Consider the following 25,748-nt stretch of genomic DNA (forward strand, 5'->3'; position numbering starts at 1 on the left):
ATTAATTCTAAAACTGTCAAGTTAATTTAATAAATAGTGTACCCTGTACCCATGTGCACACTCTGCTTTTCATAAAGCTGAAATATGTCCATGTGTCTCTGCTAGGCCTTTGATGCTGAAAACCGTCAATGCCTCCTGATGCATTAAGTCTGGGGCTTCTCATCAAAGCAATACTGACAACTAACAATTTTTTTTTGCTTGCTGTATGTCAGCTCTGCCCTGTCTGATGAACCACTTAACACAGCCAGACAGCCAAACCTGTCCCCAGAAAAAGGACTTTAATGACTGCTAGGAACAATCCATCACGTCCTCTAGCTTAGAAACTGATCCTGACTAAAATAGACACCAAGCCCAACACCCGTGCCCACACACACAGACTCCAAAATAAAATGATCCGCTGAGCAAAACAGACAGAAACAATCTGGAATTTTCAGTAAGCATGCGAGTAAGGTGTCTGATAATGAAAAGTATTAACACAGAGCCAGGGGCCACAGCTGTGAAAGGAGTCCCATTGTGATTGTGGGCAGCAGACAGCATGTGTTCAATGGCTCTTTGATGACTAAAATATGTAAAGAGATCAGATCAAAGGTGACTGGAGTCTCTTTCTTGTTTCGGCTGACTGTTTTTGAGGGGTCAGGGATATTCATGAGCAGCAGCCACTCAAGCAATGATGGAGAATGATCAAACAAGTGCCTCCAACACCCCTGACAGACAGACACAAACACATACACACATAGTACATTTAGGCAGCAAGGCACACACACTGCTAAGGTAAATTGAACAAGAACTTCCCCACAAGTGAGTCTTGAGTCTCAAGTGAGCCCTCCCTAATGTTTGTCATATCCCTTCCCTCTTTCCTCCCCTCATCTTCTACAACAGATACAACACACAAGGGGAAATGCGCTGTGACAACACACACCCACACCCACCCACCCACGCACACACAGGGCAACACATTCATCAAGGCGACATGGGCAGATTGTCAGTGACACTCTGGAGCCTAGCAGGGAACCTCCCTGCACCAGCAACAGGGGTGGGCAGAACCGAAAGTCAGTCAGCCATGTAGAAGCCCTTGGTCAATTATACAAGACAGTGATTCATACACACACACTCACACACACATATATACACAAATAAACACACACATATCCAGAGCAGCAAATCAAAGGCAGGCAGGGACTGCAAGTCTCTGTGCCGCCTTGCAGAGCTGTGCTGTGGTGAAAGAAAGTCTGAATGTTTCGCTTTACAGATCAGAAACATCATTAAAGCTCCCTCTTTGCTTTTTAATACCCGACTCTGGCTCTACAGCACACACTCGACAAATGTTCAACAAATATGGATCCATTAGGAAAGCACAGAGAATTAATTAATTAATCAGAGTACATACAACTTCATTTCTGGTGTGGTGGCATCCCATTCGGAAGACACAATCTCCGGTTTACTGTCAAACTCTGAAGGAGAATAGTCTTTCTTCCTCTTTCTCTCCCTGAGAGTCACTTCAGAGCCGAGTTAAGCGGTATGTATTGTATGAGATTAGAGTGGAGACGGGGGTTGAGGCGGCAAGAAAGCCACGTTCGAGAAGCATCTGCCACTTGGTCAGATGACTGCAGGACTCACTACACAATCCCACACAAACAGGGTCAAGTGTATGAATGTTGGGATGCCAATTTGTGTCTCTTTAATCTTTTCTATATATGACAGAGAGACAACGCAAATGTACACACAGACATTGCACACACGCACTCTCTAAATCCCCATTAGGGTTTACTGAAGTTTATTTAATCTCATTGGAGGACTTGAGCAGTGCCAGTCTAATCCTAGCATTAGCGCTAGGCATCTGGAGCATGGAGACTCCCACTTTGTGTCTTCATCCTGCTATTTTACCTTGTGTGACGGTATGTCGGTGGTGATGTGGTCTATGTCAACCTCCTCCATCTCCCCCATCTTAATACGGTTCACCACCACTGTTCCTGCTGTGCACACACCATCAGATGACCTGGAGGGAGACAGGAAGAGAGTTACAAAGCATTAGCCACTTCATTTAATCTGTTGAATAAAAAGTCTGTTCTGCTAAATTATCTTTTCCTCTAGCTACTACCCCTCCACGGGCCTGAAAAATATTCATCTCCAAGTTGGGCCCCCGTACTCTCCAAACCTAATGAGCTTATTTCCGAGCCTCGAACAGGTTGTGAAGTTATAAAACTGGAATCATAGATGCTTGCAATGCGGCGATTTCTTTTCCTGACAGATTTTGCTGAAGAGCATGCATGCAGAATAAAGCAGAGCTGCCTCAGCGGGATGTTGATGGGGGTGAAGGAAGGAACATTTCATAGAAATGTTCAAATAGCCGTCTAATAAGCCAGGCTATGTGTCCTGACAGACACAAAATGGATACTTGAGTTTTCATATCAGGGAGCCTGACCAATTACGTTCCCAATCATGGAGCCATGATTAAGGAGCTGATAGAAAATCTATAGTATTGGCAGCAAGACAGATGCTCTCAAATGAAGAAAAATGGTCCCTGGGCATCGTGCAAGCAAGTCTGATCACCTAAGCAGACCCATCCCTAATGTGCTCAGTTCCACTCCAGCTGGAGAAAATATTGGATGTTGTGTGCCAGCCAGTGGTCTGGGGAGACAAGGGGGGAAGGATGACACACCCCTGACTGAGGGGGAGAGAACACAAGGAGGATGATGGAAGCAGAAAGGATGCTTTCAAGGCCGATCCATCTTGGTCACACACGAGGGAGAAAAATCTAATTGTGCACGAGGGAAAAGATGAAACACTGACGAGAGGTAGGGAGGAATGCAAGGGAACGCAGAGGAGAAGGGCTGGGACTCCAACGAGGGAGATGGAGGGACAAGCTCTCAGCAGTGGGGCGCTGGGAGCTTCAGTTAGCGCTTAATGTCTTGCAGCAGTCCCCGAGCAGAGAAAATAACATTGCTTGGTTTATAAATCTAATCATTGTCCCTTGCCAGACACCTGTCTCAGTGTTTACTCCTCTGCTCATCTTTCTGTTTCCCTCCATTCCTCGTCATCTCTCTCTCCCTCCGTCTCTCCGTGCAACAAAGGACTGTAGCACGGTAAAAGAAAGTCACCCTGACTTTGAACAAACAGCATGTACTGACAGAGGCCCACACATAATCGAGGAAATGGAGATTAACATGCAACGCATTCGGTGATAGCCGTCCCTACCCAAACCTTTGGGGTTACAGTGGCCCTCCACTCTTTAGATTGCTCTGCCTCAATCCACTAATGAAACTCTCCATTTAAACAGACAGAGGAGGCTTTGTTAGAAGAAGATAATTGATTTATGCCTTTGAGAAATGGATTGTGATTCTTTGATTTGCGGCCAAACATAAACTCAGCACCTGTTCAAATACGATATTTATACATTATTGTCTGCGAGGAAAAGAGCTCTTCAGCAGCTCATTTTAGAGATTTGATTTAGCTCCATCACCACATTGCTGGTTTACTGCACAAATTCTGCTAAAAATCGAGCATGGAAAAGGGCAGAGACGTTAACTTCCTGACAGAATGTCTGGTCTGCAGTGACACAAACTTTTCTTCTTCTGCATCCTTTTAGCATGCACATCAACTGACCCCGAATTAACTTTGAAGGTTCTGAGCAGAGCTGTGGATGAAAAAGAAGCCCGTCTACCATCACCATCACCCTCCCACATCCCTTCCTCCTCCACCCATCTCTTTCCGTCTGTTAGAGTTGGCAAGGAAACAAATCTGCAGACAGTGCTTTGCCTGCGAGCCCATCTTCTTTATTTAAAAAAAAATCTAATTGGCCCAGGATCTCTTTTATGACAACACTTAATCAGATGGCTTTGTTAAAGTGACAAAAATAATGTACTTAAAATGGCTGCTAAAATTTTGGCACAGTTCAAAAAATAATTAGTTATCAGGGAAGTGCCTTACATTTAACACTTATTTTCTTTTGAAAGCCTCTCTTGCAATTTACAAACACATTTACCAATGTAGGAGCATGCAGTGTGATTCGTTTTAAATAGCTGATCGGTACTCTGCCAGTCTGATAGGCTTCTAATGTATGAGGCATAAGCGTTCAATGCCTATACACGGTTCTATACAGCAACTGTTCAAATGAGAGTCTATAAGTCGTCTGTATGAAATAAAAGTCTCCTACTGTATGTCAAATCATACATTCACTCCTTGTCAGGAAAAACAACATTCTTTGTTTATGGACAATTTCATAGAAGATATTATATTACATTATATTATCCACTAAGGATCCCAAAATAAAATTAAATGGTTCAGCTGGAACATTTCCTGCTAAAGTTCAATAAGTTATGAAGCTATGTCTAACCAATTTTATCCTTGAGATAAAAATATACAAGCTAGAAAACTTAATTTGCCCAAATAAACATCCACTGCACTGTCTCCTCAAAGCACAACGGGCAAATTATGAAGTGAAGTGACAGGCAGCGCCTTGTGAGAGTTCAGTGTCTCTGAATTTAACTGTCTTTATTAACTGTCTGTCACACTGCAGTTTGTGGTCCAAAGACATCTGAAACTCTCACAATGAGGACAAATTTATTCTATTAAATGAGAAACAGATACCCACCAAAGTAGGACCCTTTAGAAAAATGTCTAACTTTGGCTTAAAATTCAAAATAGAAGCCAGTATGGTGAATTTTGGATTTGTAAGACAAACTAGCCAGAAATAAAACCACCATGCTTAGCAACCAAGGAAGAGAATTATTTCCCAGTTTGAGTAAACAGCCTTGCAGATGTGTTGCCATGTAGCAGAAACCTGAGCACCTTTGCATGCTTTCCATTATATCACAATTACTATTATTAGCATATCTCCAATGACTATAAATACTATTATGACTACTGTTTAGCTGTTAATAGGCAGACAGAATTGAAGGTTATTATTTGTGATTTTCTTGCTTGCTGAATTGAGCAGTGAAAATGTCTGGTGTTTAAACCCTGCATGGCAATATGGTTGCGTGTACAAAATTCAGAGATGTGACAGGGAATATATAGGAGCTGTTTTGTCTTCATCTGTAAATACAACCTGATTTTTGTTTTTCTGAAGAGAGTGGAATGGGTAAAGCTCTGTACATGATTACGATGATGAATATGTGCAGACCTTGAGAACAGTCAAATGGACAAAGACAGACAACTAGCACTGTCAAAGCGGCCGAGCAGGTGCTTTCTTTCTGCAGTCTTGTGAACTTGAAGAAGGGAGGATTCACAGAGAGATGCCAAAGGAAGGACAATTATACTACATTTTCAATGGTCTGAGTGAACAGCCAGTGGGTTGGGAAAGTTCATCAAAAAACTTCAAAGCAAGACTACTTCTGTGGCCGTCTTCTGTGGCCGTCCTCTGTGGCGATTTCCCCTGTGGGAAGCCTCACAGAGTAAAACACCTGACAGCCACAGAAACTAACCAAAACACCACTGGCTTTTCCCCTCACATGGGCTTTTTCTTCAACTGTAGGAAATTAAAAATACACAACAGGACCTGGAAACACTGTGTTACTTTTTGCTCTGGATTTTGCCCACAGAGGATTTGGTTTAGGAGTCCTTCAGGACACCTTAAAACTGTACGTTGCCTGTAGAATGGGAGTGGTCAGAGAAAATTAATAGGATTTGTCACAGGCAACAAGAATGCTCCAGCCTTGAAGTGCAGCAGTGGAAGTGTAGATGGGATTCTTGACCTATATAAAGCTGGATGGATGGGCTAAATATAGCACTGGCTAGTTTTCACTGAGGACAGATGTTAGGACACAGGACTGCAATAATGGGGAATGCCAGCTTTAGAAAGTGATACTGAGGGTCCTGATTTTCTTTGGGGATGAATGACATTATGCTGTGACTCAGCAGTAGTTGCACATTTTGCAACTGGAGGACTGACTCAATCAATGAAAGTACACTGGAAGCATTGTTCATAGAGCTGACCAGAATCACCAGGGGACCCTAAACTGAGCACACACTCTCTGGCTTGTCTAGACCAATTGAAGTATACTCCCCAAGAAAAAACTGCCCTGGTTTCCTCCTGATGAAAGAGTCTTCCACAAAAATATACATATATTCAGTCTGAATATAAAATCAGTGCAAAACAAGCTGTGTATCTTGTATTAAGGTTTCATAGAAAAAAAAATCTGGTGCTTAAATTAAGTAAATCTTAGCAGCAAAGGCATCCTCAGGATTTTTTTTTTAATGTTTTTATGTTTAGGTTGAGCACGCATCACATTTTCAATCAAACAGATGCTGTTTTATCGAGAACACACCAGTGTGTTCAATCAGTGTGTTGCAACATGCAAATTTATACAATGTGAGAAATCGGTGTGTCTGCTGCAATACATCTGTAATAAGCAGAGTGTGAGCTATGCTGGGGCAAGATGCATACTTGCACAAGATTTGTGAGTTTTAACGCATCCTATTTGTTCCAGTCCCATCACACACACTTCTGTATTCTTGCGTGACGAGAAGTGTCTTCACACTACATTTACTTTTATGTTACTGCTTAACCAGTGTCAGAAACAGTCTGGGATAAGCTGTTTTCACAGAAGAAGCAAGGTGGAAAAAACTATCAAGAAAGGATGCTATTTCTTTAACCAATCACATCAAGCCAGGCAGGGGCTCAGGTGGTTGATGACTGCTGTGTGCGCTGTTTATATGTTTCATAGAATTTCAAGACAGTCACAGACCGGGGAGACGATGAGAAAGCTATTGATGTAGGAAGAGAACACCGAAAACTCAATGAGAAAATCCCTTTTGCTACATTAATATACAGGCTGCTGTGGCAAAGAGAAGCTAATACTTCTGGATAGTAAATTTGGAGAAAAATGTATGAATATTCCACCATAAACATGAAAAAATAGCATATGTTTCCATTCCTTTTAAACATTGTAAAGCTATAATGAACCCTGGTCCTGATAACATTTGTAGTCGTATGCTGCTCCGCTGTGCTGCCCTAATTTTAATACATCAATCTGTCAGCATGTCAGCAAAGGATCCTTTATCTTTGGGAACATGAATCTATAATAGCTCCCACAGCTACCTGAGTGACTACAGGCCTGTAGGCTTGACCTCACTCATGATGAAGTCACTTGAAAACTTGACTAAAAAGGAACTTCTGGATAGGACGGTGCGTCATCTCCACCTGTAAAGATTTGCATATCAAACCACCAAGGGGATTCAGGATGCAGCTATCACTCTGCTCAACCTCATTTACAAGCACATGGAGCAGTAACAACCATGCCAGACTGTTCGTAGACTTCTCATCAGCTTTTGCAACCCAAATGCCAGAAAAAATGTTGGCACTGTATGTACTGTATGTTTCAAAAACACTGTGGCTAATGCTGTGTGGGTAGTTAGAAAGTTAGTAAGTAATCAATTGTGTTTTGCTAAAGGTCTTTTTATTGGTATGTTAAGTCCTAAAAATACAATAAATCCCAGATGCAATTAAAATATACAATACCGCCCCCACCCATGTCCCTGCTGCAACAGAGCACCATCCCCACTCTACTGATCAGCAATCAAACAAAATTAACCACACACAATTTAAAAGTACATATAAACAAATTCAATGTGACAAAAATCAAAGGTCAAACAAAACAAAATAAAATCAAAAGTGCAAAAAAAAATCATTACAAACAATACAATTAGAAAAGTAAGCTATACATAATATGGTGTCAGTATTACAAGACTGCGATATAAATAGTGTCTGTTGGACATAAATAGTGTCTGTCTGGTGCACACCGTCCTGTACCATTAGATGAAGACAATAAAAGCATTTGATTATGGTTAGGAGGCACAAACCTAGCAGGAAATGCAGCGATGTCTAGGTAAAAAACAACTGATTTTTGTGGCACTAGTTCTGTCAATGGGTTGTTACAAAACACTCATGTTTAGAAAAGCCAATGGAAAACAGCCAAACTTACTAAAACCCACTGGTTTTGTTTTGTTGGTAACAAACAGCAGTGGTTTGCACGTGGCAGGTTTCCCCTCCACCTTCCGACAAAAAAGTCAGCTTATATGTTACGTTACTTTAGAAATACGGATATGACACATTTAAATGTAATGTATTTGTGTTTGGAGAAACTTACAATGCCACATTTTTTCTGGCAACTGGGCTGGCTTTTAACACAGCTTCACCTGCTGGTGCAGAGGCTGACTGAGCATTTTGGATTAGACACTAATATTGTTGGCTGGATCGTGGATTTTCTCACCAACTGATCTCAGGGAGTGAGAATGAATGGACATTTCTCTGGACTAACTTCAACATTTATTGGCTCTCCCGGCGGCTGTATCCTCTCTCCTCTCCTATACATCCTGTACGGTAACAACTGCCACAGTGAGTTTGAAAACCACTACATTTTGACATTTGCAGTTGATATGGTCATAGTGAGCCTGCTGAAGGAGGATATGTTACACAGTCCTGTCACAAATAATTTTTCTGACAGTGTCAAGGAGCCTTTTTGGAATTAAATGTTACCAAGGATATGTGTATTGATTTTAAACATTATCACTCCAATGTCAGCACTACACTGAATGGCCAAGAAATAGAAATTGTTGAATTGTACAAGTAATTGGGAATTATGATCAATCATAAGCTGAGCTTTGATTCAAACTTTAAAATGCTGAGTATAAAAAGCCAGCAGCGCCTTTTTTGTTAGAGGAAGCTGGTTAAGTTTGATGTTTGCAGGCCCCTGGTAACTTTATTATAAACACCTCAATAAAGGAAACGTTTATTTTTTCCTTTATCTGTTATGGTTCTTTCAAGGCAAGACAGAAAAATGCACATGGTAAACACAATGTGGGTAAGGTCTGTAGCAGTCTTACAGTTAATCAAAGGAAGAATTTGAATGTTTCGTATAACACAGTTGTTAAAGGAAGCAGGATCTATCCAGTGTGTCAGCACAGTTTCAAACCTTGCCTTCTGGTTCCCGCTTTAAATAGCAAGATACAGATATAAACTCTTTCATAAATGCTGCCACTTCACTGCTCAACTCCAACAGATAAAGGTAATAATAGCTCGACCACCCAACTATGCTTTTAATATGGTAAATGGACAACATTTATGCAGCACTTTTCTAGTCTTGGTGACTCTTCAAAGTGCTTTACAACAAAGCACCATTCATCCATTCACGAACACATTCACACAGTGGTGGCTGAGGCTCATCACACTAACATTCAGTTGCACTCAAAGGAGTTCAGTATCTTACCCGAGGACACCTCAACATGTAGACTGCATGGACCAGGGATCAAACCAACAACCATTTGATTAGCAGAAGACCGCTCTACCGCTCTACCTTTTTACTTCTTATCACGTGTTGTGTTTAATTGCTTTGTTTGTGTTCTTACTGTTTTCACTGCTGCAACCAGTTGCCCCTCTGGGGACAAGTAACGTTCTACTTGGCTTGACTTGATTACACTGCAGCTGTGAGCAGAAGGTAGTGCATGTTAAATCTTAAAATCTTAATGTTCAAACGGGAATAAAACATATCAACAAGATGCTGTTTATTGTAGCTCATTATTGTCATCGGCCATGAGGAAAAGGAGAGCTAAAAAGAAATTGTCTCAACTAAATCCAACACCACAGAACACGTCTGGGGTCAGGATGTGGTTTAGGTAAGAATATGGCTAACCATGATACCACCAGTCATCGTGTTTACACGTGACAATATGAACTGTCTGACAAAGCTTGAAAGGTGAAGCTCTTTCAAAATACTGATATATTACTGCATTATCGTAAATTTCAGTAGAGTTTACACAGTTTTATTGTAACACTTCATGTTCCCTATTTGGATCCTATCTGTGAAATCTTCTTAAAACAAATCAGTACACTTGGATTCTTGTATATGAGCTCTAAATTTGATGAAACATTTGAAAATATTCATGTCATTTTATCTACATTCGTCCTTGTTATATAGTAACATGGGTTCTTTAGAGACAAATTAACAGCGTATATATTACATATTTCTTTTATATCACCCAAGTTATCAGTGTAATATTATAGGAACAGTTGTCATCAGTTGTCTATCCCAGGTTCAGAAGGAATAAATGAAAATCTGATTTCGTGTCTGGTCACCTACATAACCTGTCCCTTAAAGGATTATTCAGACACAGAAACAACAAAGCAGACATACTGGCATGTTAACCCACCAACATCCGACAGTTTTATATTTTAAACAAGGCTCCACGGGACATTCAGTGTGACAGCAGCATCCACGTCATATAGTAAACATGCTAGCGGTGGTAACAACAGATCACAAATGCGCAACAACATTTTTGCCAACAGTAAATATCAAACAAAAGACTGTATCGCATTAACTTGCTTTGAGCTGTAAATTCACCACTTCTGCACCTTACAGTATGCTCTCTCTCTCCCTCTGTGCCTTCTCACGAGACTGAAGGAGCGAGGTGCGGCTTGTCAATAGTTTGCTGCACGTAAGTCTGGACATATATATATGTGTGTGTGTAAATTTGCGGGCATATTCATGCATGAGAGAGTTGCTGTGTATGTTTTTTTTTTTTAATGAAAATGAGTTATGACCTTAAATACACGGTAAATGAATTATTTATTTAGTGAATTGTTGTTGTGTGTTGTAAGATAATTTGCTATGCTCATAATGCACTGTACATAGTGCCACCATTTTCCATTCAATTTTCAATTAAAAAATGATTTGGTTGTTGAAAAATGTGATTAAGAATTTAAAATGGCTTTTATAATATATGCAATATTTTTTCAGTGTGTTTTACCTTTGAAATAAATTGTGCTCAGTTTTGACATTTGTGGGTGTTTTTTTTTACTGAGAGACAAGTTGAGAATTCTAAGTTCTGTTTAAGCATAAGGGAAATCTGTCGTTAGAGATATTCCTTGTAATATGTGGGAGATGGATAGTAAAAGGGTCAGTATTGCAAAATCTACCTAGACAGGGTTTAGCAGGAATGCAAAGCGTGTCCTCCATTTCCATGCTTTAGAGAGATATTCAGAAAATGAAAAAAACATCATCGAAAAGGTGTTCCCTTTCAAATCAAAATCCGAAACCAGTGTTACTGCACTTGTCAAAATATTTACACACAAACTGGGATTGACACAGCCAGCTCGATGGTATGTGTCGGTGAGAAAAATTGAGAAGACACACTGCTGTGGTTTTATTGGCTGTTACCGCCACGAAGAGCCCTTTAAATTAATGTACATGACAGTTGTTATGTGCCAAATGATTTAAGTTCAATTTAAGGCCAGATATGCTGTATGAATTGGATAAGGGAGATAATTACAGTGTTTAATTCCTCACCTCACCCAACCAACACACACACACACACACACACACACACACACACACACACACACACACACACATTATCTTTTGTCTGCTTCCAATAACCTCAGCTACATATAATGGTTCTTATTATTACTGTAGCACAATCCATTGTAAAGCTGTTTTGGTTTTTGGAGATCAAAAGGTGCAAACTTGTTCTCAACTCTTTGCATGCGGTTGTGTGCATACGTCTCTGACGTTGAAGACTGCTGGCATTCATTCAGTGTGAAGTCATTGAAAAGCTAAGTGCAGATCAATGACAATTGAATGAGTGTGGGCAGAGTCGACGTTTGAGAGAGAGAGAGAGAGCAGGTGGTGCAGTGACACAGAGCGCTCTGTATGCTCCAACAATGATGGACCCAGACCTTCATCATCACTTACTCATTGAATATTACATTGTCGACACTTAAGCGGTAGAGGGTCAATCTAAGCTAGCAAACTGCGTTGCAAAACACGAAAAAACATAAAAACCATTTTCACACATTCATGCCATTCCTAAAAACTGAAGAGAAAATCAGCCTGTTTCAAGAGTAATGACTCAATAACAGAGAGAGAGAGGGTAGATGCTCCCATAGAAAGCCACCAAAGCAGAATAATTATTTTTCAACAAACTGCAATAGAGCAGACAAAACAGAGTCTCCTTTCATCTCTGTCAAACTGATGGTTTTGTTCTGTAATTGCTGGTGAATAAGAAGCCAACCGACAGTATCTAGACCGCCACTGATTCAGACAAGCATGCACTTACTGGAGAATGGGAAAAAAGTGTTAGTGACCGTATCAATTATGTGCTCTTTTTTCCTTTCTAAGTTTAAGGTAAAAACCCTTGGCTTTATAAGAAAATGTTATGAAAATTAACAACACTTTGGGAAGTACTTATTTGCTTTCTTGGTGAGACTTAGATGGGGAGTTTGACACCACTCTCATGGTGGTTACACAAAGAATAGAAATTGGGGGAACAGCTAACCTAGCTCTGTCCAAAGGCAACAAAATTCGCTTATCAGCACCTTTAAGCACCTCCGGCTGCTGGCATCGATAGAGCTCCATAAAAACATGAGACACACAGATGTGGCATGTAATTGTTAGGTGACTGTTACCTGGAAAGCAGCAACAGGGTTGTGTCAGGATGATCTATGTCATGGTCCCGCAAACAATAAGGAATTCCTCAGGGGAGGAAGCACTAACAAGCCTTTGTCAGTGTTCCCATACAGCTTTCATCGGGAGACTGAAGGGAAAACTGCATGCAAACAACTCTGTGTATGTATTTGTGTGTTAGAGAGGAAGCAGATGGAAGGTGAGAGCTACTGTTACTGGCAGTGTTGTTGCTGCAGTGTGGTGCCTCACACTCTTAAAAAAAGGATTGTTGGCTGTATAAAGGCTGATGATGATTGTTCTAAAACAATTCATTCATTTGTTCATGTTTCAAAACCGATTCATTGATTCAGGGTCGCAGGGAGGTTGGAGCCTATCCCAGCTGACATTGTGCGAGACCCGGGGTACACCCTGGAAAGGTCACTAGACTGTCACAGGGCAAGCTCATGGGGACAGTAAACCATTCACACTCACATCTACACCAATTAAAAGTGACTAAATAATACCTGCATGTTTTTGGACTCTAGGAGAAAGCTGGATATTCCACAGAAACCCTAACCTGACACAGAGAAAACATGCAAACTCCACATAAAAGGGTCCCATAGAAGGGCCCCTGCCAGCAGGCGGGCTTAAACACAGAACCCCCCTGCTTCAGTAAAACCCTTATCCAAAATTTCAGAACAGCCAATCAGTCCAAATTTTTACCAAGCATCCTAAAATGAAAAAGAAATAATCATACTTCATCTATGGAAAAATAAATTAAAAAAATAAGGCCCACTTGCTCATTTATTGTTTTTGCTTTTATTTTACTTTCCACCATATAATAGGATATTTATCATCAATCTTAAAGATATGGTTTGCCATTTTGTTAACCAGCTTTGTATCAAAATGTGGGTAGTACATGTGATGAACTATGTGAAACTGAACTGTGGAAGGACTTCACTTACTCTAGGGCTGTTGCTCAAACTGCAGATTGTACTGCAATACTACACAAATGGTAATGAAGCAGATTGAGAGAGAGACTTGCCCGTCTCTTTCTCAACCTCAGATCAAACTTAGATGAAACGGTCAAACTAAGCAGTGCTGATAAAAAAAAACCCCAAGATTATGTGACTGAATTGCCTATTTCTGACCTAAAATGTTTTTAGAGACAAATTTTAAATTCATTTTAACACAAGATCATTTGTTACAAGCCGAATTGTTTTTGGCAAGAAACTTGCATTATGTCACCCACCAGGAGGAATATTTATTGGTCTAGTGTTGCACAGTGCATTCTGATAGTTGTGGATTTTTTTACCTCTTGAGCAGAAGCAAATGCCAAAGTCATTTTCCACTGTTTTTTCTGGTCATGTAGCACCAATTTCAAAAGTATTTGCATCTTTCTACTGCATAGACAACCCAGTTTTATCAAAAGTCCACCTTTCTAGCAGTGAAATACTTCTTTAATAATTTACGCACTAAAAAACTATTTCCAAGGTTACAAATGAGTTTTCATGCTTAACTTTCAAGCAAACAGGGATGAGAATTCGAAAAACGCCATGGATGAAATCATTAACGCCAAGAAACTCCATTTGCTGCAGACTGTGTGACACAACTGAAAGCGCTGGAGGAAGCTGATGAGTGAACCTTGACTTCTATTGTTCTTTCATTTCCCAGTTCAAGAATGAACTTTCATTCTTAATAATATTTTTCCTTTGTCTTTTTCTGGTAGCAAGCAAACAGAAACATTATATAGTGTGTCCTGAGTGAGAGTATTATTTTTTCCAGGTTTTAGTAAAGAGAAAAAGCACAGCTGATGCTCCCCTTGTTCTCCCTCATCTCTATCTCTGCAGAGTTACGGTCCTTGTTTGCCCATGGCCGTTTAATTCAGCGTTGACTTTTTTTCAGTTTCCTCGCCTTTCTTGTGCAAACTGCAGCATAAATGAACAACTAAATTGTTATCAATATATGTCCATTTTTTTTGGTACATTAGGCACGTATGTTAATTCATGCTCTCACAGGATTCATGGAGTTGCTTAGCGACAACACTAATTGCGGTCTACCTCTTCCTCTGTGTATCGTTATGTGATGGGTGCTCCTTTAAGACCTTCAAGAATAATTAAGTCTGTATGTTGATAGAAATTAGTCCACGTGTTTCAATTTTTCTATGCAATAGTCTTTTTGTGTGTTCTCTACTTAAATGACTTATTTACATATGAATACTCTAATGTGATTTTTCCACAGAAACAATGCATAGAAAGAAAAGAAAGAGACTGCAGGACTGAAATTCAATGAAGAATCTCTGTCTTCAAAAGTAATATATAAAATGGAAGTCTTCAGTAAATGTGTCAAGGACATGTTGATACCTGCTAATTTCCAAACAATTAATCAGCTCCTTATTAGAATATGTCTGTTTGTGTGTGTGCAACTGCATGATGTTTTTGTTTGTGCAATTCACACAAAACACTGATCGACAGGTATGGATTACCACTGAAATCTGAAATAAACCAATAGCAGGGTGTACAGTAAGAGTGTAACAATCCACAAACGAATCATGGCTCAGTTCATAGGATGTGTTTCTTTTCATTTATTTTGACCAGAAATTGATGCAAATGTCAAAAACAGACAAACTCCTCCTACTGGGGACTAAGGGAGCTGTTTGCCCACTGACAACTAAACTTTTTTCATCATAAAAAGAAGAACAAACAAACACTTCTGTATAACATTGTACTGAAACTGAACAAAAACATTCCCAAAAGGCAACAGGACACAACAGGCAATAAAACTTAAAAGCATCTCTTATGCTATTAAACTGAAAATACTAAAACAATTAATAACAAAAGATAAACCTTGTGCATTAGGAGGAGTGTTTTGATTAGTTTCATCTTGGCTCTAATTAAACATTTAAAGCACAAAAACATTTATCATCATGCTGGTCAGCACATCTGGGTGATACTGTTGAATGAGCATTAGCATGTCCAAACTGTCTCCATTCACAGACTCTACAACGGCAAAGCAACACTGACACAATGTCCACGTCCTACACATAACTTTGCTGTTGTAGATGACCCGCAGGCCAGTCTTCCAGTCGCAGCGTTTTACTTTCGCTCGCCTTGGTATGATTGACTCGCATGGCAATCTGCTTGTCATGCTAACAGCAGCTTATGTTGCTAACAAAGTACGGCTTTAAGTTTCTAAATGGTGTCTCACTTGTGAACTTTATTTCACATTATGTGCATGAATCTAAGTACAAAGCCACACGTATTCCGCGTACATCTGTGTGTACAGCACCTTGGCAGTTCGGTACATACAAAACCAACACAGTCCTTGTCACTAGCTGGCAGAAAACTCTGGCTCTGGCTATGTAATTACATTACATTACATTTATTAAAACAGACTATCCTGTATGGTGGCCACTTTAGGACATTGTACACTCAGCTTGCCAGGCTCAGCCAAATTCTCATTGTTTTAAGCAGTACGTTGTCCCATATATGTAGTTCTGCTCAACCATGGAAGCTGATATGAGCTGAATGCCAACATAGTGAAGCTGCTGAACAACCTGTTGGTGGTACTAGATAAAACTGCTGGAAATCACCAACATGATCAGGATTTAAATTACCAAATGTTGACATTTTTCACTCTCACTTTGACTGGGCCTGTGTGTCATGCCTAAACTGTCATTTAAAGTCATTTAAATGGGGTATTTTATCTCTTTTATATCAAAATTGCTAAATGGTCACAGGCATTTCTCAGTTTCAAGCTTATGAAACTCGTGCGTTAGTGCTTTAAAGTGCTTTAAAAGCCAATTTTACAGTCACACAAACATGACAGATTGTAAACTGAAACAAAATATATGCTGTGTGCAGATTGACTTCATAACAACCAGGTGAGTCTGAGGCTGAGTCTCCCCGAGGGAGTCAAAGTCACTTTAAAAAACACAAAAGGAAAGGTCAACCATAATTCTGCCATGAAAACTAGCCTTTCAAAATCAGGTTATGGCAGGCAGCACAGAGCTCCTTTCTCCCTCTCAGTGAATGACAGAGATTTAAGAACTGTGTTGATTCAGGTCATTGGTATAGACAAGGCAAGTAGTTAGCATTCTGCTCTGTCTCATGGTTTTAAAAAGACAGAGATGGGGCTTTGCAAAGTTATGTCTTCCTGCATAATATAACTTCAGACTTATGTGGAGCAGTTTAGGAATGTGGACTTCATGCAAAAAGTGGAGTCTATGTACACTGCAATAATAATCGATCCTCTGTGCTTCCTCCTTTCCTGGACACAAAAAGTGTGCAAAGAGGCCAAAAACTTTAGGCAGGAAATATTTTTTTCATTACTATTGAGTAGTTTTTTGCTGTCCATGTCTCCCTCTTTCTTGAAAGTAACAGCCTAGATACATAAATAAGACATAATGCCACGGTGCAGTGTACTATTACTGGTCTAAGGCATCAAGATAAATATCGGACCTCGACCTATAATGAAGAATAAATGTTTCAGTTTGGACTTTGCACAGACAAAGTCAACCTTCATTACAAAAACATGAAGGCTATTTAATGGAGGATTTGGCCACACATCTCTCAGCCCCCGAGGTGTGTGTGTTTTCTCTATGTGTAAGCAGGGGTGTCTACAAATGCCAATGTCTGAAATGAAAAAATCTGCACACACACAAACTTCTTTTGCTCATGTACACAATGACCAAAAGTGGCCATTTATGTAAATACTGGTGAACAAAATAATAGGAATGCACCCAGGCAGCATATCCTGCAGTGCAACCTAACTCATAGTTTGCTCCAAACAGTGTTAACATTATGAGTCAACATGAGCTTCTTGTTATGCTAATGGAGGATACATGTCACAGTGGATATGCAGCATGCATGATTGGACAAACACAAGTCCAATATGTGAGTTATTCTTGTTTGTTTAGATGCTCGAAACAGCGATGAGCTCACAACTCCTGAGATTCCCCAAGGTTAGTGGAATGAGACACCAAAACAAATACAGCAACGAAATGAGAATCAGCGTTCATTCAGAAAATATTAAATGAAATTGAGGTCCTTTCAAGTACTTTTTCGAGCACTATTTTTTGTTTCATTTTCAAGGACTTCACTCAAAGCAAATAAATCATTTAAAAAATCACTATTTTATTAACCGAATAAATGATGCAATTTATGTTTCTCTTTTTAGTGAAAGGTTACTTATCACACTCTTATTAGACATTGCTATACAATCCTCAACAAAACATTTGAACACCATCAGAGCTATGGTGCTTATTCTACTATAATGCACCACTTTCTTTTCTTTGAGAAGGTCCAGATCTGATCCAGAGAAAGTTTCAGAGTGAGTGTCAACATAACTGTAGAAGCTGAACTAAATACAACTGAACTCCGATTCCCCGAGCAGCACTGCATACAGCACAAAAGGAAAGGGAGAGACCCCACTACGCTAGCTGGAACCAAAGTTTCACTTTCAGTTTTCGGGGGAACTATTACATCGGTGCACAGCTGAAGAGAGATAAAAACAAATCAGTGTGAGAAGACATGTTAAGTTTAGCCATGGCACCATAGGCCTACTGCTTTTGCCATGCTTTCAAGGGTGTAGCAAAGTCAAAATAAACTATGGTGTCGGGCAGGACATCATCAAGGCCAGGACAAAAGTAGAGGGAGAGCGTGCCACAGGACTTTGATGCATCAGAATTTTATAAAAGAAAAAAGGCGAGCAATTTCTGATTCCAAGCAGTTTAGTTATATGTGACTTGATGAAGAAAGCTTTGGTCAAAATATAACATAGTATTATGTGATTAATTTGAATTTCAAGGACTTTTTAGGTAAATTGTTTCTTGTTTTTTTTTTAAGAGGGCTAAAAAGAAGCTCTGCAATCCATATGACAACAGGTGACTAATTAGTACAGTAGTACTGAAATAGTATGCAGTCACAGCTATGTGTGTATTTTTATTATTATATTTTATTGAGTATTTTACAACAGCTTCAAATGTAGCTCAGCTAATGATAAGTCAAGGACTGGAACTCTCTGTTTGATAATTAAAACCTAACTTATTTTATTATAACCCCAAAAGATCCTTGCAATAGCATAGTACACCCACACAGGTAATGTTTCTTATTTTGCCAGATCAGACCTCCTGTCAGGACTCTCTGGAACTCTGCAACCTGACTTTGACTTCCATTACTCCCTCTTTTTCCTGTTGGGTTTATCACACTGTTGATGTGGAAAATATTACACTTTGACCTGTAAGTAAAAATCATGCAATAACCAGCATAGCTCTATTTACCTCAAACTTGGCCAGAAGTGTAATCATCCAGAATAACTGACAACACATGCAGGCGCAGAGCCTTTAAAATGTAACTATAGAACAACCTGAGAGTGGTTCCCATTGCGGTTGCTTAAAATAAGGCAACCTGGGCCACAAAGCTGGCTTTTAAAGCTCACGACTACAGGTATATCATACATGCACATTTGAAGAAGAACACAATAAAAACTCTCGTGCACATATATACACGCCCTTTTGGTAAACATGGCTGCTACCTAATGTTCATATTTGCTACCTCATGTTTCTTTTAACTTTTCATATCATTGGTAGGCTGCAATATCAAATCCATCCCCAAAATGAGGGAAAAAAAATGAAAGGATGTGCATATCTAAACTTCACAGAGAAGAGATAAATCGAAAGCTTTCAGATGAATGTATCATGCAACATCTCTAGAGGAGCGCTTGTGTGTATGTACAAGCATGCTGTGCACACAGTAGTATGTCAGAGTGATAGTATTCTGATTTTCTGATTTTTTACTGATGAAATGTGTGCAACTTTGATTTCATATTAAAATAAACCGAGAGTGTTCTGTTCACCCCCTAATTACTTTAGGTTCAGAAGGATATATAGCAGCAGCAGCACATTACAGTGCAACACTGCCTGCAAGTAATGCAAACATCTGAATATTTAAAGCTATTTTATGCCTACAAATGGACACTGGATTGCATTATTGAGGACGAGATTAAACAGCAAGACAGACAGGATATTATGCATGACCTCACCTTCTCTAGTGCACATATTGGAGTAGGAGCAAAAGGAAAGATTGCATTGCTTTCTGTAACATTGTCCCAGCAGGGTGCTTGAATGATGGCACATAACAATTTAATCTCAGAGCAAAAATAGAGGATGGCATAAAAAACAAACAGAAACCTGTGAGACATGATTTTATACACCTTCTCTCCTTCCCCTCCCTCTATTTTGTGCTCATTATCATCCTCTTATCACTTAGACAAGGACTTGGCATGAGCTATGCCCCTAGCATGCCTAAGCACCACGTCGGGCCAGATTTATTAAATCTCTCTCCCCCATCTTTGGCTCCAAACAGATCTCATTTTCCCAACCTGTCGACCTGTGTGTGTTATGTTGCAAAGAGATGAGCTATAGGAAGAACCTGATGAATGATTGACCCATACTAATAGATCTTACCTTGCTTAATATGGACGTTAGGTTAACAGCTCTATACTCTGCTTGGGGTTTATTGGAATTGTAATTAGTCATGGCAGGTAATTAAGGCAGCCTGTCAATGGAATACCCCCCCCCCCACATTTTCTTCTCAGAGTTGCATTTTGATTCAGTGGTGCAGCATTGGCCGAGTTAGTTATTTTCATATTCTGCCCATGAGCCCTGATGCCTGGGGGATCTCACAGATTATGCAGAGGAACTGCGCGGAAAAGAAGCATTTTTAGTATTGAAGGAGGAAAAATGAGGAGGCCATATGTGCATTTATTTCATCTCATCTGAGCCCCCCCCCCCTTTTTTTACATGCATATGTGGCGTGTTTGGTTGTATGTGTTAATATTTCCATATATAGTGCATGCAAACCAGCTCAGTGTGTGTGCATGCGTGTTTGTAATGTGTATGTGTGTGCACGGTTATCCTTGTGTGTCTGCATGTATGCGTGCAAGGTGATGTAAGTGTAAACCTCATTCCACCTGCATTAAATGCATTTTATTCGATGATCCCTCACACACAAACACACACAGACACACAAACTTGCCTTCAACAGTTGCCTCAATGTGCAAACTACAGATAAAAAATTCCCCACCAGCTATGCACAAGAATGCCGTGGCCTTAAGTGTCCTTTAGTCTACCCTAAGTGCTTTAGTACATATGTTCCACTCTTCTAAATGGTTAAAACAAAGACACCCTTAATAAAGACATTTACATGTTTCATAATAATCCTCCTTATTTCGTTTGATTTTTTCATGACTAAATATTCCTTGGTTTTAAATTGAGCAGCTAATGACTACACAGTGAAAAATGGCGACATATGTGTAAGTGTATGTGACTGTCACAAGGGAGGGAAAAAGAATCACTCCACAGAGTAGTGTAATTAGCGAGGCTGTTTTGGCACCCACGCAGACATATACACACAAAAGTTGCTATTTAATTACTGTCTGACATTTTTTTTTGTCAAGCCGTTTACAATATGGAGATCATTAACTTAGAATTTCCTTAGAGGACTCCATTACCAAATGCACAAAACTCTCTTTTTGTAACGTAGGAGTAGTGATGTAATGATAAACCAATGTGGAGTGGTACGCCGATTCAATGATCAATGATCAAATGGCATCAATGAAAAGTGAAAACATGAATATGTTGTCATCTTTAAGATACACCTGTATTTTAAAATTCCCATCCAAGCACACCACCTTCCTAAACTTTCAAACTGTGCTGGCAACCTAACACAAGGCAGACAATGGCAAGAGTCAAGTAAAATATGATGAGGATAGTTACTAATATTGATCACAGATCACTGAATTGAGTAAAATTGAAATTGTATCATGGCAGACTGTGTGATATCTGCAGATCCTTGTCCAAAAAAATGATACAATATTATTTTGTTATGAAACTTGTGATTTACACCTTACTAAGGAGGACCGTAACCAAAACCACTAAATGTCCAACCCCAACCTTTAACCTAACCTCAACAAGGACGACCAGGTGTCCTGCTCTATGTGGAACTGCACAGCACTTTTGTCCAATCATTTCTTCCATATATATGTAGACCATGTCCAGCATTTATATTGGGTCAGGTTTTCAAAAGTCAAATTGCTGCAGGACAGAGGCATTTCAAAAGTCTGGCTTTCATCCAATGGCTGCAACGAAAGCAGGAAAGGCTGTCATCACGGGGCTGTGTTGATGTCAATCAAACTGCACACACAAGGGTCAAGTGCAGGTTAGCTCACTGTCATACACCCAACAGAGAAAATTGTGGGTCACCACGAAGTCACAAGCAATGCAGATATAGGTGAAATATGATAAAAACTACCATAAAGAAAATGAAATGCAGCTACAAAAAGAAGACTAGAAAACTGCTTACAAATGGGTGAAGCTATTCTAAGAGTTTTTTTGCAAATGTTTTCTTGTAATTACTATTAGTAATTAGATGTTTTTTGTAGATTACTTGCAGGGGAGGGGGGAGAGATGTTTAAGTGCAGACTAGAAATTTATGTTTTTATTTCTTAAGTTAAACTGACATAATATTAAAAAAACCCATAAGACTACCTCTCAGTCTTGATTTGCATGTTCCTCATTGTCCCACACAACAAACATACTCTATGTCCTACATTTGTTTTGTTGGGATCAAGCGGCAACCTGAAAATGAAGCCAACAAATGTACACACGTTTACAGTCTGGTACACAGTCTTGTTTTGATCTCAATAACTAATTTTTCTCATTCATGACAACTATAATGGGCTGAATTATTATATAACTCACCCGATTACATTTTATTAAGGCTTAAAGTTATGCATCATCAAGGGCGGGCCGCTCTGAGTGACAGGATGTCTGCCAATTGTGTCCCGTTTCTCACTTAAATCTACCTGTTGCTCCTCCACAGTGCCAACCTCTCACCCAAATATGATCTTCAAAACAGCAGTCCACAAACTTGTGACATTATGGTGACTACTTCTGTTATTTTAACAGTCTGTGGTTGGGATCTGATCACCCTAACCTGAACCAAAAACCAAGTTGTACCATGTGGATTCTTTGTCCACAAATACACACAAACTCATACACCCACACACACATAGCATTTTTCTTCAGTATAACTGTATCAGATAGTTGATCTTTAGGCTTTTAGGTCAGGCTCAGATAAAATCAGTCACAGGGGATACAGTGTAAGGGAGAGTTGGCTTTCTCTGGATAAGTGTGAGAATTGGGACAGGGCGATAGTGAGGGCTCTGGGTGGTAAAATGGTTTTATCATTGATAGCGGGCTAAACTGTTTCTAGTGGGACAGCAAAGAGAGGCTCTATCCAATGGGAATGGATGAATAAGCCATGAACCAGACAGCAGAGGCACTGGTCTGAGATAATGTAGCCTCACCATGGTAAATCTCTGATGCACACACGTGCACGCACGCACACTAACACAAGCATACAAATTCATATCAAAATCAAATCTCAAACTGTGCTGTAGAACTGGGTCATAGAGTGCCTCTCCTACTGAGTGTATAAAGTTTTTAGAGATAACAAGAGGAGCAAAAGGGAGCTACAGCGTGAGAGACTGAAAGGGCAAGAGAATGAACGTGATGCTTTCAGCAGGGCTGAAATAGCAACATGAAAACTGGAGAGTGTGTCACTAATTTGGCAAATACATGCTGATACTGTATATTCTTTATGTGCACCTGTGTAGACTTCAATATAAAATATAAGCACAATTCCACATTATGCATTGTCCCATTTGGACAACACTATTTTCTTCTGTGGTGGGGTAAAGGAGGCTTGCCTCCCTATTTGGAGATAATAATCTTTCCTCCCATGTGTATACATAACATGCATTATTGAGAGACCTCTGCAGTGCTGACATCCTTCCAGCTCCTGTAGCACAGTGGTTGTATTGCTCGTCCTGGGTCCACATTTAAACCATGCTAGATTTAGAAATGTGCGTGCCAGCAAAGCAAGCCAAACTCCATACAGGAGATAGGAGCAGGTACAAACCTTCTCGAGTTATTCAGTAAAAAATAAAAATGTCTACAGAGCTTGCAGGATAAAAACTTGCAAATGTATGCAAATGCATTTCTCGCTTGAGTTTGACATAAAATGCAACAAAATCATGAACAAATGACAATTCATGAATAAACCAAAGATAAACAGCACACAATTCAAATCACTTGATACATTGCTATCAATGATAAAAACCCTAGAACCATTAGTCAGCTCGACACTACAGTAAGTACTACAGATTATGTACCATTTGCATTTATGTTCACAACCAACAGACAATTAAAAACCCAGTTATGATTAGTTATTGCACTGTAAATAAACATTTCTGACTTAGTACAGCTATGTGATGCATCACTCAGCCAAGATATGGGAGCATTTCTGAGGTACAGTACCTCCTTCATTCAGTGTGAGTAATGGCCACAAGGGAATCAGGCAAGAAGTCCAAGTCCATATAACACAACCAGAAAGAAATTTACTACAAGCTCTGTGCAGGTACCAGCCAAAGGCAGCATGCTGCATTATGTGATGGCGTATTTGGTGTAGAGGAGGGTTTATTGTGATTACAGATTTTTTAAAAAAACAATGAATTGCATTATCAAAACCATACTTGCATCATCCACTATTTGGATTTTATCTGCTCATATTTTAAAACTGTGTTGTATCTTCTTAACATGTACATTTTTAACTATATTGTCTCTATTTTATCTTAATGTTGTTTGTCTTTAACCATTGTACATGCTGTATCTTCATATTGTATTTTTTTGTTATTATTTTAGGATGCCTATTAAGATCAGGCAAGGGACTACGGATTAAAAATAGCTCCCAAGCCAACTAGGTTGCATTTAAATTTGTTTAATTGTGAATTGATGTACATTGTCCCTCTTTAAATAAATAAATTACAAATTACAATACAGGAGTTAGGTTGAAGGTGCATTAATCATTTTTTTTCAAATTAATTCTAATTCATATGATTATGTTTTTTGTTTATTTATTTTTTTTAACCAAATTTTATTCAATTATGTTATTAGCATTCAATATTAAATTATGATTATGTTTTATGTAAATAGGGTTGGGTACTGTTCAAATTTAAACCAATACAGATACCTGGAATTTGGTACTAGTACCCGACAGTAAAACATTTTTTGGAACTTACTCTCTGTTATAACAAAAAATTTGAATTGTGCTGCAAAACAATAAGTCTGAACATCTAGCTGCTGGACAAATGTTAAGGGAAAGTCTGTGGGATTACAAACTGGAGCAAAGCGTGCTGCTTTTTAGCTCCGTCCAGAGACAGAGATAGAACCTCTTTTTTTAATTGTACTTTCTTGTCTCGTTGCAACTGGAATGTAATGTACTCTTCAGTATGGAAAGTTGGCACAGAAAGATTTGAGGTGGATTTGTTCTTTGTGGTACCAATTTAGGTATGTGAAAAGGGGTTACTAGTGTCAGTTCCTCTCATCTTTTTTGAGCTTTTTAGCATCTTTCTCATTGTTTTGGTTTTGTAACTTTCCTGTTAATGTTTATTATCATCGCTTTCAGCAAACTTAAATCAAAACCTTGTTTGTAGTTGAACTGTGCAGTTGTCTTTAGCTTAAAGGTTCTCACCTCCCTGTCCAGCATCAGACAGCAGACAGACGCAGTTAGAGACTGGCTGGTATACAAAGTGAATGGTGGACAGATGTTGACTGATGGAGCCCAAAACCAAGCAACAAGGAGAGTAAGCACTGAACATAAACACAACTCCAACTAAATGCTGAATGTTGCACCGTCTGTATATGTAAATCAGCTGTTTGCACCCTTAAGTGGCCAAAACAGTCAATACTGCTAATTACTGTCCAGTGTATAGATACTACAAAACAACACATGAGCATGCACAGAGGCAGACACATTATAATACACTGAGCATGATGTTGCAATCATGTTTCAACCACAATATAACAAGCATGCTGTAGTGAGGCAATTTTCATCTATAGTCACATCCACAGTAATGCATTTTAATTTTAAATGGCATTTGTCGATTGTGCAGTTGGTTGCTTAGATTTAGAATATACTAAGGAGATGGTGAACAGTAAGACCAGAGATTTCTTTGCTTGAACCAACAACAAGGCATAATAGTCAAGGCAGATAGAGAGCTATTGCAAAGCAAATATGGAGACCTATTAGAGCAGTATTGGGGGCATTATAAAGCCATGGCAATGGGAAAGGAGTGCTTACACAAGAAGGATAAAATCACAAATATGTAGACAGACTATAACGTTTGTTATAGTTGTGACTGATAGGACCTTGTCGGAAAGTGATTGTGGGTGTCTGCATTATTGTTTTTTTCAGAACATCTCTATTACCAAACCTCCAGACAGAGTTTTCAGACTGAAACGGGGTCGGC

At 39.4% G+C, this 25,748-nt stretch overlaps 1 protein-coding gene across 1 annotated transcript in view; it reads right to left on the minus strand.

The window, feature by feature from the left end:
- The window catches only part of inpp4b (inositol polyphosphate-4-phosphatase type II B), a 162,182-nt gene that overhangs the window by 67,468 nt on the left and 68,966 nt on the right, over positions 1 to 25,748 (minus strand). The window contains exon 6 of the mRNA XM_042484477.1: positions 1,885 to 1,996. Coding sequence (XP_042340411.1) covers positions 1,885 to 1,996 — 112 coding nt within the window. The remainder of the gene's footprint in view (positions 1 to 1,884; positions 1,997 to 25,748) is intronic.

Source organism: Plectropomus leopardus, chromosome 4 (assembly GCF_008729295.1).
Source record: "Plectropomus leopardus isolate mb chromosome 4, YSFRI_Pleo_2.0, whole genome shotgun sequence".
NCBI lineage: Eukaryota > Metazoa > Chordata > Actinopteri > Perciformes > Serranidae > Plectropomus > Plectropomus leopardus.